Source organism: Periophthalmus magnuspinnatus, chromosome 9 (assembly GCF_009829125.3).
Source record: "Periophthalmus magnuspinnatus isolate fPerMag1 chromosome 9, fPerMag1.2.pri, whole genome shotgun sequence".
NCBI lineage: Eukaryota > Metazoa > Chordata > Actinopteri > Gobiiformes > Gobiidae > Periophthalmus > Periophthalmus magnuspinnatus.
In genome coordinates this window covers 1,606,647-1,623,464 of record NC_047134.1, presented here as the reverse complement: position 1 = coordinate 1,623,464, position 16,818 = coordinate 1,606,647, and the positions used below count along the sequence as shown (strand labels likewise).

Below are 16,818 nucleotides of genomic sequence, written 5' to 3'. Positions count from 1 at the left end.
CCTCCCTCTGTCTCTCTCTCTTCTTTCCAGAGGGTGGTGCGTCCCTCCCTCTCTCTCTCTCCCTCCCTCCTCCCTCTCTCCCTCTCTGGTGCGTCCCTCCCTCTCTCCCTCTCTCCCTCCCTCTCTCCTCCCTCTCTCTCTCTTTTCCCGAGGGTGGTGCGTCCCTCCCTCTCTCCCTCCCTCCTCCCTCTCCCCCTCTCTCTCTCCCTCCTCCCTATCTCTCCTCCCTCTCTCTCTCTTTTCCAGAGGGTGGTGCGTCCCTCCCTCTCTCTCTCTCTCTCCCCCTCCCTCTCCCCCTCCCTCCCTCCTCCTCCCCCCTCTCTCTCTCTCTCTCTCTGCGCACCGCGCTCAGAGGCGGCGCGCTGCTCGGTTCAGTCAGAGCCCGTCGCGGCGGCACACCGGAGCACACAGCGCTCTCACACACGCACTCGAGCCGGGGAACCGTACCAGACACCCGGGCCCCCTGTCCGCTGTCCGCCGCTCCTCTGGAACAGTACGGAACAGTACGGAACAGTACGGAACAGTACGGGACGCAGCAGACACGCGGCAGACACGCGGCAGACACGCAGGATACACGTGCATTCTCTCGCGCGGGGGATTGTTTCGTTTCCCCCGGTTTGGACGTACAGCCCCGGGGATTGTTGGCTGTTCTGTGGCCGGTATGTGCAGAGGTGTCCGTGGAGCGGGAGGCTGCGGAGGCTCCGGGATGCGCGCCGCGGGGAGGACGCTGGCGCTGCTTCTGTGGCTCGTCGCTCTGGCCGGACCTGCTCACAGTGAGTGCGCTCTTCTCTCTTCTCTCTTCTCTCTTCTCTCTTCTCTCTTCTCTCTTCTCTCTTCTCTCTTCTCTCTTCTCTTCTCTCCGCTTTGGCGCGTGGGTTTGTGACACTTTGGGCTGTTTATTTTTTTCATGTGTTTGTCTGAGGAAGTTTACGGTGAAGCGGCGAAACGAGACGCGCGTGTGAGTGGAATCTGCTGGTGCTGTGGTGAATGGACAGATTTGGAGAGGTTTGGAGAGGCTGGTCTTTGCGCAGGGGTTTGTGGGTCTGTGGAGCGCAGTTAGTGACGGGGGGGAGTGTTTTAAGACGCCGCGGGGGTGAGTCCTGCCTCCGTGTGGAGCGCAGGGACCCGGGGAATGTCCACGGTCTGCAGAGGCACGAGTGGGACTGCAAAACTGACCACAAAGTCTCTAATTGGCCGATTACAGTGAAAGCGGCTTCGGATCAGACACAGTTTAATATTTAACCGAGTTTAACCGAGTTTAACCGACTCCATGAATCCAGAAAACAGAAAATGACCCTCGATGTTCTCTGCTCTGTGTCTGGAGCTTCATTTGATTAAGAATCACACTGAATCATGCCGTTTTTACCTTGTTGGATTAAACAGATTACACAGATTACACAGATTACACAGATTACGTTACATTTATCAAACAGATTTTATAGAGACAAGAGCATTTTATTTAAAGTTTTATAAATAATGTGTCTGCAAAGAAAATGAGGAGCTTTTGTGATTCATAAAAGGCAAAGATCAAGAGCAAACAGGAGGAGACACTGACACACATTCATACACAAACACACACTCATACACACACACCTACACAAACACACACACATACACGCACCCCCACCCCCTCTCTCTCTCTCTCTCACACACACACACTGGGGGGGTCTTGCTCAAAGACACATGGGCAGTATCATCCATAGGAGCTGGATCTGTCTGTTCTTCCAGTGATGTTCACTTCAATAGCGGGATTCGAACCGCCAACCTTATGGTCAGTGGACAAACGCTCTACTGCAGAGGCGTCAGACTCAAACTCACAGAGGGACAAAATTAAAAGTTGTGAGTCGCAGGTCAAACTAAATATTTATTGTAAAATTTGAACATGTGCATGTTCTGAGGTGGATTAAATGTGAGGAGCAGATGAGTCGACACGAGTGATGGGGCCAGTGTGTTTGCAAAGCATTCTGGGGGTCGTAGTATTAGTGCTGCATGTGTTTTTACTGGTGCATGTGTTTTTACTGGTGCGGCGCCAGTGGGACAGCTCTATATATTTGATATGATCTCTTGGTCCAAATATAATTATATCGAGGGCCAAATTTGGCCCATGGGCCTGAGGCTGACATGTCTGTTCTGCTGCGTTTACTGTTTGTATGTAACAGAATCATCTTTGTGTGGTGTGTAACAGTGTAGTGTGTAGTAGTGTGTAGTAGTGTGTAGTAGTGTGTAGTAGTGTGTAGTAGTGTGTAGTAGTGTGTAGTAGTGTGTACTAGTGTGTAGTAGTGTGTAGTAGTATGTAGTAGTGTGTAGTAGTGTGTAGTAGTGTGTAGTAGTGTGTACTAGTGTGTAGTAGTGTGTAGTAGTGTGTAGTAGTATGTAGTAGTGTGTAGTAGTGTGTAGTAGTGTGTAGTAGTATGTAGTAGTGTGTAGTAGTGTGTAGTAGTGTGTAGTAGTATGTAGTAGTGTGTAGTAGTGTGTAGTAGTGTGTAGTAGTATGTAGTAGTGTGTAGTAGTGTGTAGTAGTGTGTAGTAGTATGTAGTAGTGTGTAGTAGCGTAGAGGTCGTAAACTGCAGCGCCACACAGCAAAAAAAAAATAAAAATGTTTAGGTAAGGTCAGATAAATAATAATAATAATAATAATAATAATAATAATAATAATAATAATAATAATAATAATAAATAAAAAAACTAAATAAAAAAAATTGACTTGGTTTCAGTAGATTTAAGTTGGTAAATTAAATAGTCAACCAATCAGCATAATTTTTTTTTTCTTATTTTAAGTTCAAATCAGTCCCATCTACCCCCATTTAACCTCCACCTGTGACACGCCCCCTGTGACACACCCGCTTTGACACGCCCACTGCGACACGCCCACTGTGACACGCCCACTGTGACACGCCCACTGTGACGTCCGCACTTCCTTCTCCAGTTTTATTTCCTTAATCGTTGATACTCGTAGGATTCTGCAGCGTCGCGTCGTCATTTTGGTACAAATGAAATAAAAGTGCTGCTCTAGTGTGACGTGCATCTGTCCACAGGGGGCGCTACAGCACTACTGCTTTGAGAAGGACATTTGTATTTAGAGTAGTTTTCACACCCAATAAATGTACTCCTACTTCAGGGGTGGAAAAAGGGGTCTGTTGTCCCAGGCCCCAGCGTCTTAGGGGCCCCAGGACTGGACCGTGCTCTTTTTCATTTACATTAGAGGGGGGCCCATATGAGGCTTCTTGCCCTGGGCCCTCATGTTTCTGTCGACGGCCCTGGTAACTCTACTCTAGTTTTGTGTTTCTTGCAGCTTCAGATGTGATTAAGTTTGTCTGATTTTTGTGATTCTGTTTTGCTTTTCCAATTACGCTGACATCAAATTCTAAATGTGTTACTCTCGTGTTAAACTGACGACAGAAACGCCGGGTGTAGCGTTTAAAAACTGCTCCTCTTTGAATAAACCGCCGTATAACTTCACATCATAATAAATGTAATTGTTGACTAAAGGGCACATTAAAGCACATTGCGGAACATTTGGTGCAGCGGTGCAGTAAACAATAGATGTTAGAATCAGCGTGACGCTAAAGCTGGTGATGCAACGCTACGCTAGCACCAGGTATACAACTAATACAGCGTCTGTTAAAGGTCCGATACCACGCAAAAAAAACCCAAAAATAACAAAAAACAAACAGATTCTCGTGAGGTTTAATCCATGTTATAAGATTTGATTATTAGTCTGTAACATCTCCAAAGCTCAAAATGCTCAGTTCCACCTTGTGATGTCATCGAGTGGGAGTTTTCAAGTTAACAGCTCCTTTTACCGTTAACTCAGCAGAGATTAAATTCATCCAAATGATTCTATAAATGAAGGTGTGTGGAGTTTAAAAACACAGTGGAGCACTTCCTGTATCACCACATGATGACATCACAAGGTGGAGCAGAGTGTTTTCAGTTTGAGAGAAGAACTCTGAAATCTGCAGGTTTGTGTGTTAAACATGTGAGAATGAAACAAAACACAACTCCAGGAAACAACATTAGAACAGATCAGAAAACAGTGTAATATGGGCCCTTTAAACAGTGTAATATGGGCCCTTTAAACAGTGTAATATGGGCCTTTAAACAGTGTAATATGGGCCTTTAAACAGTGTAATATGGGCCTTTAAACAGTGTAATATGGGCCCTTTAAACAGTGTAATATGGGCCCTTTAAACAGTGTAATATGGGCCTTTAAACAGTGTAATATGGGCCTTTAAACAGTGTAATATGGGCCTTTAAACAGTGTAATATGGGCCCTTTAAACAGTGTAATATGGGCCTTTAAACAGTGTAATATGGGCCCTTTAAACAGTGTAATATGGGCCTTTAAACAGTGTAATATGGGCCTTTAAACAGTGTAATATGGGCCTTTAAACAGTGTAATATGGGCCTTTAAACAGTGTAATATGGGCCCTTTAAACAGTGTAATATGGGCCTTTAAACGGTGTAATATGGGCCCTTAAACAGTGTAAAATGGGCCCTTTAAACGGTGTAATATGGGCCCTTTAAACAGTGTAATATGGGCCTTTAAACGGTGTAATATGGGCCCTTAAACAGTGTAAAATGGGCCCTTTAAACAGTGTAATATGGGCCCTTTAAACAGTGTAATATGGGCCTTTAAACGGTGTAATATGGGCCCTTAAACAGTGTAATATGGGCCCTTTAAACGGTGTAATATGGGCCTTTAAACAGTGTAATATGGGCCCTTTAAACGGTGTAATATGGGCCCTTTAAACAGTGTAATATGGGCCCTTTAAACAGTGTAATATGGGCCCTTTAAACAGTGTAATATGGGCCCTTTAAACAGTGTAATATGGGCCTTTAAACAGTGTAATATGGGCCTTTAAACAGTGTAATATGGGCCCTTTAAACGGTGTAATATGGGCCCTTTAAACAGTGTAATATGGGCCCTTTAAACAGTGTAATATGGGCCTTTAAACAGTGTAATATGGGCCCTTTAAACAGTGTAATATGGGCCTTTAAACAGTGTAATATGGGCCTTTAAACAGTGTAATATGGGCCTTTAAACAGTGTAATATGGGCCCTTTAAACAGTGTAATATGGGCCCTTTAAACAGTGTAATATGGGCCTTTAAACAGTGTAATATGGGCCTTTAAACAGTGTAATATGGGCCTTTAAACAGTGTAATATGGGCCCTTTAAACAGTGTAATATGGGCCCTTTAAACAGTGTAATATGGGCCTTTAAACAGTGTAATATGGGCCTTTAAACAGTGTAATATGGGCCTTTAAACAGTGTAATATGGGCCCTTTAAACAGTGTAATATGGGCCTTTAAACAGTGTAATATGGGCCCTTTAAACAGTGTAATATGGGCCTTTAAACAGTGTAATATGGGCCTTTAAACAGTGTAATATGGGCCTTTAAACAGTGTAATATGGGCCTTTAAACAGTGTAATATGGGCCCTTTAAACAGTGTAATATGGGCCTTTAAACGGTGTAATATGGGCCCTTAAACAGTGTAAAATGGGCCCTTTAAACGGTGTAATATGGGCCCTTTAAACAGTGTAATATGGGCCTTTAAACGGTGTAATATGGGCCCTTAAACAGTGTAAAATGGGCCCTTTAAACAGTGTAATATGGGCCCTTTAAACAGTGTAATATGGGCCTTTAAACGGTGTAATATGGGCCCTTAAACAGTGTAATATGGGCCCTTTAAACGGTGTAATATGGGCCTTTAAACAGTGTAATATGGGCCCTTTAAACGGTGTAATATGGGCCCTTTAAACAGTGTAATATGGGCCCTTTAAACAGTGTAATATGGGCCCTTTAAACAGTGTAATATGGGCCCTTTAAACAGTGTAATATGGGCCTTTAAACAGTGTAATATGGGCCTTTAAACAGTGTAATATGGGCCCTTTAAACGGTGTAATATGGGCCCTTTAAACAGTGTAATATGGGCCCTTTAAACAGTGTAATATGGGCCCTTTAAACAGTGTAATATGGGCCCTTTAAACAGTGTAATATGGGCCTTTAAACAGTGTAATATGGGCCTTTAAACAGTGTAATATGGGCCTTTAAACAGTGTAATATGGGGCCTTTAAACAGTGTAATATGGGCCTTTAAACAGTGTAATATGGGCCTTTAAACAGTGTAATATGGGCCTTTAAACAGTGTAATATGGGCCCTTAAACAGTGTAAAATGGGCCCTTTAAACAGTGTAATATGGGCCTTTAAACAGTGTAATATGGGCCCTTTAAACAGTGTAATATGAGCCCTTTAAACAGTGTAATATGGGCCTTTAAACAGTGTAATATGGGCCTTTAAACAGTGTAATATGGGCCTTTAAACAGTGTAATATGGGCCTTTAAACAGTGTAATATGGCCCTTTAAACATTGTAATATGGGCCTTTAAACAGTGTAATATGGGCCTTTAAACAGTGTAATATGGGCCTTTAAACAGTGTAATATGGGCCTTTAAACAGTGTAATATGGGCCCTTTAAACAGTGTAATATGGCCCTTTAAACAGCGTAATATGGGCCCTTTAAACAGTGTAATATGGGCCCTTTAAACAGCGTAATATGGGCCCTTTAAACAGCGTAATATGGGCCTTTAAACAGTGTAATATGGCCCTTTAAACAGCGTAATATGGGCCCTTTAAACAGTGTAATATGGGCCTTTAAACAGTGTAATATGGGCCCTTTAAACAGTGTAATATGGGCCCTTTAAACAGCGTAATATGGGCCCTTTAAACAGTGTAATATGGGCCTTTAAACAGTGTAAAATGGGCCCTTTAAACAGTGTAATATGGGCCTTTAAACAGTGTAATATGGGCATTTAAACAGTGTAATATGGGCCTTTAAACAGTGTAATATGGGCCTTTAAACAGTGTAATATGGGCCCTTTAAACAGTGTAATATGGGCCCTTAAACAGTGTAAAATGGGCCATTTAAACAGTGTAATATGGGCCCTTTAAACAGTGTAATATGGGCCTTTAAACAGTGTAATATGGGCCTTTAAACAGTGTAATATGGGCCTTTAAACAGTGTAATATGGGCCTTTAAACAGTGTAATATGGGCCCTTTAAACAGTGTAATATGGGCCTTTAAACAGTGTAATATGGGCTCTTTAAACAGTGTAATATGGGCCTTTAAACAGTGTAATATGGGCCCTTTAAACAGTGTAATATGGGCCTTTAAACAGTGTAATATGGGCCTTTAAACAGTGTAATATGGGCCCTTTAAACAGTGTAATATGGACCTTTAAACAGTGTAATATGGGCCTTTAAACAGTGTAATATGGGCCCTTTAAACAGTGTAATATGGGCCCTTTAAACAGTGTAATATGGGCCCTTTAAACAGTGTAATATGGGCCCTTTAAACAGTGTAATATGGGCCTTTAAACAGTGTAATATGGGCCTTTAAACAGTGTAAAATAGGCCCTTTAAACAGCAGTAAACACATTTTAAACAGGACTGAAAGAATATTTTTTTATTATAATTGCACAAAAAGTAAACGTAATTATCAGTATTTTAACGTTGCTGTACCTTAAAACATGAAAAATAGAACTAGTTAATGTTAAACTGCGGGTGACTCTTCACTTATGCACTCAGAACATCCTAATGACTCACCAGGATGAGTTCATAAGCTCTTTTCACAGCTGACAGCGAGACCAGAGCGGATCTACAGTTTATTCATCCAAAACAACATATTAATGTGTTTTTCACTTTTGTTTTTGGCGCTCTGAGTCTGCTCCCAGCTCTAAGTCACTCCCCCTTCAGAGCGCTATCACAGCACAAGACTTTGCCCATACATGGTAGTAACTGTAGTTGGACTTTGCGTTGCCAGATATTCCTTGGCTGTCCACTTCCACACACGCTGCCAGTTTCTTTCATCCCAGTTGAGTTTATGTTGCATTCAGGAGCTGTGGGAAAAGTGTATTTGTGTGTATGTGTGTGTATTTGTGTGTATGTGTGTGTATTTGTGTGTATGTGTGTGTGTTTGGCTCGTGTTGTGTTCAAACGCAGTGGGAAATGCCTGCTGTTGTGTTCAAGTGCAGTGTAGTTTGTATTTCTGCGTGCATGTGTGTGTCCTGGGCCGTGTTATACCATATTACACTGTTTAAAGGCCCATTTTACATTATTAAAGGGCCCAAATTACACTATTAAAGGGCCCATATTACACTGTTTTAAGGGCCCAAATTACCATGTTTAAAGGGCCCATATTACACTGTTTAAAGGGCCATATTACCATGTTTAAAGGGCCCATATTACACTATTAAAGGGCCCATAAACTAGGTCAAATTTCAGCATTCTGGTAAGAAAAACAACAACAAAACAAACAAAACAAAACCCTAAATCTAACTTCTAACTTTGTGCTGCCTCAGTGGCCTGTGCAATGTCCGGTAGGTGGTAACATCACATAGCACTGCCCTGATCGCAGCCAAGTGTTTGTAATCAGAAACACCTGGCTGTAATCGGCAGTTCTGCGTCATGTCACCAACTACTACCTGTTCGACCAATCACACTGTTGGTCATACTTCCCGACCCCGCCCCTCCGAGACCCCGCCCCCTCCTCATCCCGTCTGCGCTGAGAATCGTTCTGCTGTTGACCGGTGTCTCCGCAGAGTAAATATCTGACCTCCGAGCCGATCCTCCGCACGCTGACGACGACGAACGCTCCGGTCCACTACTCGGGAAAAGTCCGCGCGCTGTATGTTTCCAGCTTTGTTTTGCGCTAAATATTATCGTCAAGTCCGACACGTTTCAAAGCGGCGGAGACGGCGGCTGAGTCAGGTCAGTGAGGGGGCGGGTCGGATGGCGGACGATCGATTCTCGCTTTGACCAAGTTCTGTGTCCGGATTTAACGGCTGTAATTGGAACACACAGAAGACAAACAAGTGCGACGCGGCTCAGCGGGTAGAGCGCTCGTCCATAGACCCGACATAAACATCGTTAGCGGATACAGTCGGTCTGTCGTGACTTATCGATTTATTTTTGGGTCAGTTTTTATTGTGTCAGTTTTTATTTTGCTCTACTGGATGTTTTGATGATGAGATTGATGAATAAATAACTTTTCTGACTCACCACAGACACAAACTAACGACTAAACTGTTTCATTCTGATGTTTATTTCTTGCAGCTCATGATTTTTAAATAATATTATAGATTTAGAGAAGTGTGTGTGGTGTAAATCTGCTCTTGGGTTTGTGTCAGTGGCAGAAAATGAGTTTCAATATTATGGATTATCGTCTGTATTTACTTCAGCGATGTATCGAACTACAGGGCGACTGGCTCAGATTCCAGCTCCCACAGATGAACGCTGACGTTGTGTCCTTGGGCAAGACGCCCCACACTGATGTATGAATGTGTGTGTGTGTGTGTGTGTGTGTGTGGTTTATTGATGTAAAGCTCTGAGTGTCTTGAAGGTGGAAAAGTTCTGTATAAAAATGTGACAATTTTCCAAAAATAGTCGCATTTTCCATTTTTTTGACCATTTTCCATTTACAAAAAAAATCCATTTAAGAAAAGGCCCATATTACACTGTTTAAAGGGCCCATATTACACTGTTTAAAGGCCCATATTACACTGTTTAAAGGCCCATATTACACTGTTTAAAGGCCCATATTACACTGTTTAAAGGGCCCATATTACACTGTTTAAAGGCCCATATTACACTGTTTAAAGGGCCCATATTACACTGTTTAAAGGCCCATATTACACTATTAAAGGGCCCATATTACACTATTAAAGGGCCCATATTACTCTGTTTAAAGGGCCCATATTACTCTGTTTAAAGGCCCATATTACTCTGTTTCAGTGGCCCATATTACTCTGTTTCAGTGGCCCATATTACTCTGTTTCAGTGGCCCATATTACTCTGTTTCAGTGGCCCATATTACTCTGTTTCAGTGGCCCATATTACACTTTACACGTCTTTTATCCCATAATTCCATAAATCAGATAACCGTCAGATTTTGGATGTGCGTGTGAACATCCCGGTGTGGACCCTGTGGCGTGTTCTCTCTGTGGGCCGGCTCACAGACACCGGGCCGCGCTGCCCGTCCTGAGGTTCTGACGGAGGTGCGGCTTCACCCCTCCGCCCTCCGCCCTCCGCCCACCGTCCCTCTCAAATCCATTTCCTCTGCGTCTGCGTTTTAATCCTGTAATTATCACGTCTTTGTCAGTTCTTGTTGGTTTAATCTGCTCGCTCGCTCTCGCTGCAGATTCATATTCATCCTGTTTAAAGGCGGCGGTTTGTGACCTTTGACCTTTCAGAGGATCATATTTTGGTGGATTTTATCATGTTTCCAGAGTCCGACACCCATGGATTTCTGCGCAAGTTCAGTTTTTTTTATCAGATCAGTTCTGTTATTTTTTCCATTTCTGAAAATTCGTCTTTTGACCAGTCGAAGGTGAATCGTTTCAGCTCAAAATTTGTGAGTGAATCATGAGTTGGATCTGATTTTACACATAAATACAGTGTTTACAAGTGTTTTTCTCTATAAATAATTTCACATTGAGCAGGTGTAGCCTCGCCTGCTTACTTAATACTTACTTATTGCTTACTTAATACTTACTTATTGCTTAATTACTGCTTACTATGTACTTACTACTAACTTTCTACTTTACTTACTTATGTACTTACTTCATATCAGATTTTAATAGTGAAACTTTTCCCAGATCCTCCAGACGACTGCGATGTCGTTTATCGGTCGTGGAGGATTCAGAGGTTAAAAGTGGGCAGGGCAGAATCAGGCCAATCACATGTTCTCCTCCTCCTGTTCTACCTCCCCCTCGTCCTCCTCCTCGTCCTCCTCCTCTTCCTCCTCTGTCCTACATGCTCTAAACCTGCTAAGCTGCACTTTCTGAACAAACTGCAGAGGTGTGTTGAATGTGGCGTGCGCCCGTGGACTCGTCCCCGCTCATTCCCACAGTGTTAGCACGTAGCCGTTAGCATGTAGCACAGATGTTGCACTATGTCCGAGCGTCTCCTCGTGCAGCTGTGATTCTGACGTGTGCTCGTGAACCGGAGCCTTTGTATGAAGTGTATGTGGAGGACAGGCCTTTTCTGTTATTTCTAATCTTCAGGGGCGTAGTAAAGGAGACATGTTGAGCTTGAGTCTCTATGGTTCTCATCTCTGTGGATCATTCTGTTATAATTTACACATTTAAAATCACAATATTCATCTAAAGCGACTTAACAAAAGAAACAAACCCGCTTGTCTTCTGCGGCGTCCAGTGGGAGCTGACGTCACCGTAAACGTCGTCGCAACAAAGCGGCGTGGAACGGTCGGCGCCCCCTGTGGACAGACGCGCGTCGCACTAGAGCAGCGCAGTTTTTATTTCATTTGTATAAAAATGACGACATGACGCTGCCGAATCCTACGAGTATCAACGATTAAGGAAATAAAACTGGGGAAGGAAGTGCGGACGTCACAGTGGGCGTGTCACAGTGGGCGTGTCACAGTGGGCGTGTCACAGTGGGCGTGTCATGATGGTGAAAACGGCGTCTTGAAAATAAGAGTACACATCACCCACGCCCCACACGACAATCCTCCATAAATATACAAAAACATGATACAAAACTGTACACTATGACGTGACAAACCTGGTGTGATGTGCCGTAGCTGATTGTGTTGTGATCGTGCTCTGAAGGGGGAGGGGCTTAGCACAAAGAGTGACACAAACCGCATTTACCATATTTCTCATTGGACTGACTTGGCTGTAAACCCTGTGTGTGATCTGAGCTGCAGACACAGACACAGAGGAAGAGAAGAGGAGGAGGAGGAGAGAGAGGAGATGAGAGGAGGAAGAGGAGATGAGAGGAGGAAGAGGAGAGGAGGAAAGAGGGGGAAGGCTGCCGTCGCTCTGGGAGGTTCAGGGCCTTTGATCACAGCGTGGATACTGACAGACTCTGGACTCACACACACTCCTCTGTCTCTAACATCTCTCTCTTCCACTCTCTCATTCCCTCTCTCTCCTCTTTGTCTCTCTTTCTCTCCTCTCTCCCTGTGTCTCTCCTTCTCTCTCCTCTGTCTGACCTCCCCTAACCTCCTCATTCATTCTCCTCTTCTCTTGCTCCGCCGCCTCTCTCTCCCTTCCTCTCTCCCTCCTTCTCCTGTTTCTTTCATCTTCTTTCCCTCTACACCTCTCTCTCGTTCTCTTTCTCTCCTTCCCTATTCCTCTCTCTTTCCCTCTCTCTCTTCTCATCGCCTCACTCACTCTTACTCTCTTTCTCTCCCCTTTCCTTCTCATCTGTTCTCCTTCTCTTCTGTCGCTCTTTCCTCCTCCTGATCCCTCTCTTCTCCTCCTCTCTTTCACACAAAGCTCTGTCTCTGTCTGCTTGTGTTTCTCTCTTCTCCTCCCTCTTTTCCTCTCCTCCTTCTCCTCTTTTCTTCTCGTCTCTCTCCTCCTGATCCCTCTCTTCTTCCTCTCTTTCAAACACATCTCTGTCTCTGTCTGCTTGTGTCTCTCTCTTCTCCCTCTCTCTTTTCCTCTCCTCCCTCTCCTCTTTTCTTCTCGTCTCTCTCCTCCTGATCCCTCTCTTCTTCCTCTCTTTCACACACAGCTCTGTCTCTGTCTGCTTGTGTCTCTCTCTTCTCCCTCTCTCTTTTCCTCTCCTCCCTCTCCTCTTTTCTTCTCGTCTCTCTCCTCCTGATCCCTCTCTTCTTCCTCTCTTTCACACACAGCTCTGTCTCTGTCTGCTTGTGTTTCTCTCTTCTCCTCCCTCTTTTCCTCTCCTCCTTCTCCTCTTTTCTTCTCATCTCTCTCCTCCTGATCCCTCTCTTCTTCCTCTCTTTCACACACAGCTCCATCTCTGTCTGCTTGTGTCCGTGTGTCTGCTTGTGTTTCTCTCTTCTCCTCTCTCTTTTCCTCTCCTCCCTCTCCTCTTTTCTTCTCCTCCTCTCCTCCTGATCCCTCTCTTCTTCCTCTCTTTCACACACAGCTCTGTCTCTGTCTGCTTGTGTCCGTGTGTCTGCTTGTGTTTCTCTCTTCTCCTTCTCTCTTTTCCTCTCCTCCCCCTCCTCATCCCTCCCTCTCTCTCTTCCTCTCCTCCCTGCCCTCATCCCCCTCTTCTTCTTCTTCTTCCTCTCTTTCACACACAGCTCTGCTCTGTCCGGTTCTCTCGGTGAAAGAGTTCTTTGACTCTGTCCGTTCTGTGGCTCCGCTGCAAAAAACTCCCACAGAAACTCTCAACGATTAGAGCAAAAAATACTCAAGTAAAAGTAAAAGTACACACTGTAAAATGTACTTAAGTAAAACAGAAATACCTCAAATGTGTACTTTTCTACTTTTACTGCGTTACGTTCCACCCCTGGTCCCAGTCTGGTATAATTCCCATAATTCCGTACGAGTTAAACTGTGACTCGTTACGACAGCGCGATCGCCGTGATAAGTTCATCTGCTTAATCGCCATGACGACGACGTAAACATCTGATTGGCTGCCGTTCTGCTGTTTGTACCAAAGTCTGTCACATGTTGAAGGACACTTTTCTTTACGTAACAGTTTGATTTTTCCGGTTTAAAGTGTTGTTTTCTCATGATGTGCTCTGGTCAGGGATGTCTCTTCTCCTCCTCCTCCTCCTCTTCTTCTCTTCCCTCTCTCCGTCTGTTCGCTTACTCATTTGGTCTTATGCTAAAGCGTGACCGCACAGTTTATGTGGCGTCGTCTCCGCCCCCTCTCCTCGGCCGCGCTGCTGGTTTTCTAAACACTTCCTTGACCTCTTTTCCCTGCAGCCTGTGGCCTTGTGTTTGTCTCCAGTCCTGCTGCAGTTTGTTGTTGTGCATTTAAATGGCTCTGCTCACAGTGTTTTTGGTTTTTTTATTCGAGTTTCAGTGTTTTCAGAAGTGACAGAGACTTAAAGGAACTGTACGGAACATTTACATTTGAATTGACATAAACATGACCCAAGTGTGTGTCCAGAAAAAAGACAAACACGTTGAAATCAAACATATAATTTAATATAATGATGATTTATTCTTAGTTACAAAAACACTGGACATGATGGACAACGCTGCTCATGTAATTTAGACAATTAACCAATCACAAAGCAGAATGAGTGTCACATGGCCCATATTACACTGTTTAAAGGCCCATATTACACTGTTTAAAGGGCCCATATTACACTGTTTATAGGGCCCATATTACACTGTTTAAAGGCCCATATTACACTGTTTAAAGGCCCATATTACACTGTTTATAGGGCCCATATTACACTGTTTAAAGGCCCATATTACACTGTTTATAGGGCCCATATTACACTGTTTAAAGGCCCATATTACACTGTTTAAAGGCCCATATTACACTGTTTAAAGGCCCATATTACACTGTTTAAAGGGCCCATATTACACTGTTTATAGGGCCCATATTACACTGTTTAAAGGCCCATATTACACTGTTTAAAGGCCCATATTACACTGTTTAAAGGGCCCATATTACACTGTTTATAGGGCCCATATTACACTGTTTAAAGGCCCATATTACACTGTTTAAAGGCCCATATTACACTGTTTAAAGGGCCCATATTACACTGTTTAAAGGCCCATATTACACTGTTTAAAGGCCCATATTACACTGTTTAAAGGGCCATATTACACTGTTTAAAGGGCCCATATTACATAGTTTAAAGGGCCCATATTACACTGTTTAAAGGGCCCATATTACACTGTTTAAAGGGCCCATATTAGACTGTTTAAAGGCCCATATTACACTGTTTAAAGGGCCCATATTACACTGTTTAAAGGCCCATATTACACTGTTTAAAGGGCCCATATTACACTGTTTAAAGGGCCCATATTACACTGTTTAAAGGGCCCATATTACACTGTTTAAAGGGCCCATATTACACTGTTTAAAGGGCCCATATTACACTGTTTAAAGGGCCATATTACACTGTTTAAAGGGCCCATATTACACTGTTTAAAGGGCCCATATTACACTGTTTAAAGGCCCATATTACACTGTTTAAAGGGCCCATATTACACTGTTTAAAGGCCCCATATTACACTGTTTAAAGGCCCATATTACACTGTTTAAAGGGCCATATTACACTGTTTAAAGGGCCCATATTACACTGTTTAAAGGCCCATATTACACTGTTTAAAGGGCCCATATTACACTGTTTAAAGGGCCCATATTACACTGTTTAAAGGGCCCATATTACACTGTTTAAAGGGCCCATATTACACTGTTTAAAGGGCCCATATTACACTGTTTAAAGGGCCATATTACACTGTTTAAAGGGCCCATATTACACTGTTTAAAGGCCCATATTACACTGTTTAAAGGGCCCATATTACACTGTTTAAAGGGCCCATATTACACTGTTTAAAGGGCCCATATTACACTGTTTAAAGGGCCCATATTACACTGTTTAAAGGCCCGTATTACACTGTTTAAAGGGCCCATATTACACAGTTTAAAGGCCCATATTACACTGTTTAAAGGCCCATATTACACTGTTTAAAGGCCCATATTACACTGTTTAAAGGCCCATATTACACTGTTTAAAGGCCCATATTACACTGTTTAAAGGGCCCATATTACACTGTTTAAAGGGCCCATATTACACTGTTTAAAGTGCCATATTACACTGTTTAAAGGGCCCATATTACACTGTTTAAAGGGCCCATATTACACTGTTTAAAGGCCCATATTACACTGTTTAAAGGGCCATATTACACTGTTTAAAGGGCCCATATTACACTGTTTAAAGGGCCCATATTACACTGTTTAAAGGCCCATATTACACTGTTTAAAGGGCCCATATTACACTGTCTAAAGGCCCATATTACACTGTTTAAAGGCCCATATTACACTGTTTAAAGGCCCATATTACACTGTTTAAAGGCCCATATTACACTGTTTAAAGGGGCCCATATTACACTGTTTAAAGGGCCCATATTACACTGTTTAAAGGCCCATATTACACTGTTTAAAGGCCCATATTACACTGTTTAAAGGCCCATATTACACTGTTTAAAGGGCCCATATTACACTGTTTAAAGGGCCCATATTACACTGTTTAAAGGGCCATATTACACTGTTTAAAGGGCCCATATTACACTGTTTAAAGGGCCCATATTACACTGTTTAAAGGCCCATATTACACTGTTTAAAGGGCCATATTACACTGTTTAAAGGGCCCATATTACACTGTTTAAAGGGCCCATATTACACTGTTTAAAGGCCCATATTACACTGTTTAAAGGGCCCATATTACACTGTCTAAAGGCCCATATTACACTGTTTAAAGGCCCATATTACACTGTTTAAAGGCCCATATTACACTGTTTAAAGGCCCATATTACACTGTTTAAAGGGCCCATATTACACTGTTTAAAGGGCCCATATTACACTGTTTAAAGGCCCATATTACACTGTTTAAAGGCCCATATTACACTGTTTAAAGGCCCATATTACACTGTTTAAAGGCCCATATTACACTGTTTAAAGGCCCATATTCCTTTCTTCTCTGATCTGTTTTAATGTCGTTTCCTCGTCACAAACAGACCTGGAGTTGTGTTTTGTTTCATTCACACGTGTGAAACATGTGAGAATCAAACAAACACAAACCTGCAGATTTAGGCTGAGTTCTTCTCTCACACTGAAAACACTCTGTTCCACCTTGTGATGTCATCATGTGGTGATACAGGAAGTGCTCCACTGTGTTTTTAAACTCCACACACCTTCATTTCTAGAATCATTTGGATCATTTCAGTCCTGGAGTTGTCTCTTATCTCGACTGAACTAAAGGTAAAAGGAGGAGTTCACTTGAAAACTACCACTTGATGACATCACAAGGTGGAACAGAGCGTTTTGGGCTTTGGAGATGTAGACA

At 43.1% G+C, this 16,818-nt stretch overlaps 1 protein-coding gene across 1 annotated transcript in view; it reads left to right on the top strand.

The window, feature by feature from the left end:
• The first annotated feature begins 752 nt into the window (after positions 1-752).
• unc5ca (unc-5 netrin receptor Ca) overlaps positions 753-16,818 on the top strand; it is a 397,363-nt gene continuing 381,297 nt past the window's right edge. The window contains exon 1 of the mRNA XM_055224198.1: positions 753-773. Coding sequence (XP_055080173.1) covers position 773 — 1 coding nt within the window. The 5' untranslated portion in view covers positions 753-772. The remainder of the gene's footprint in view (positions 774-16,818) is intronic.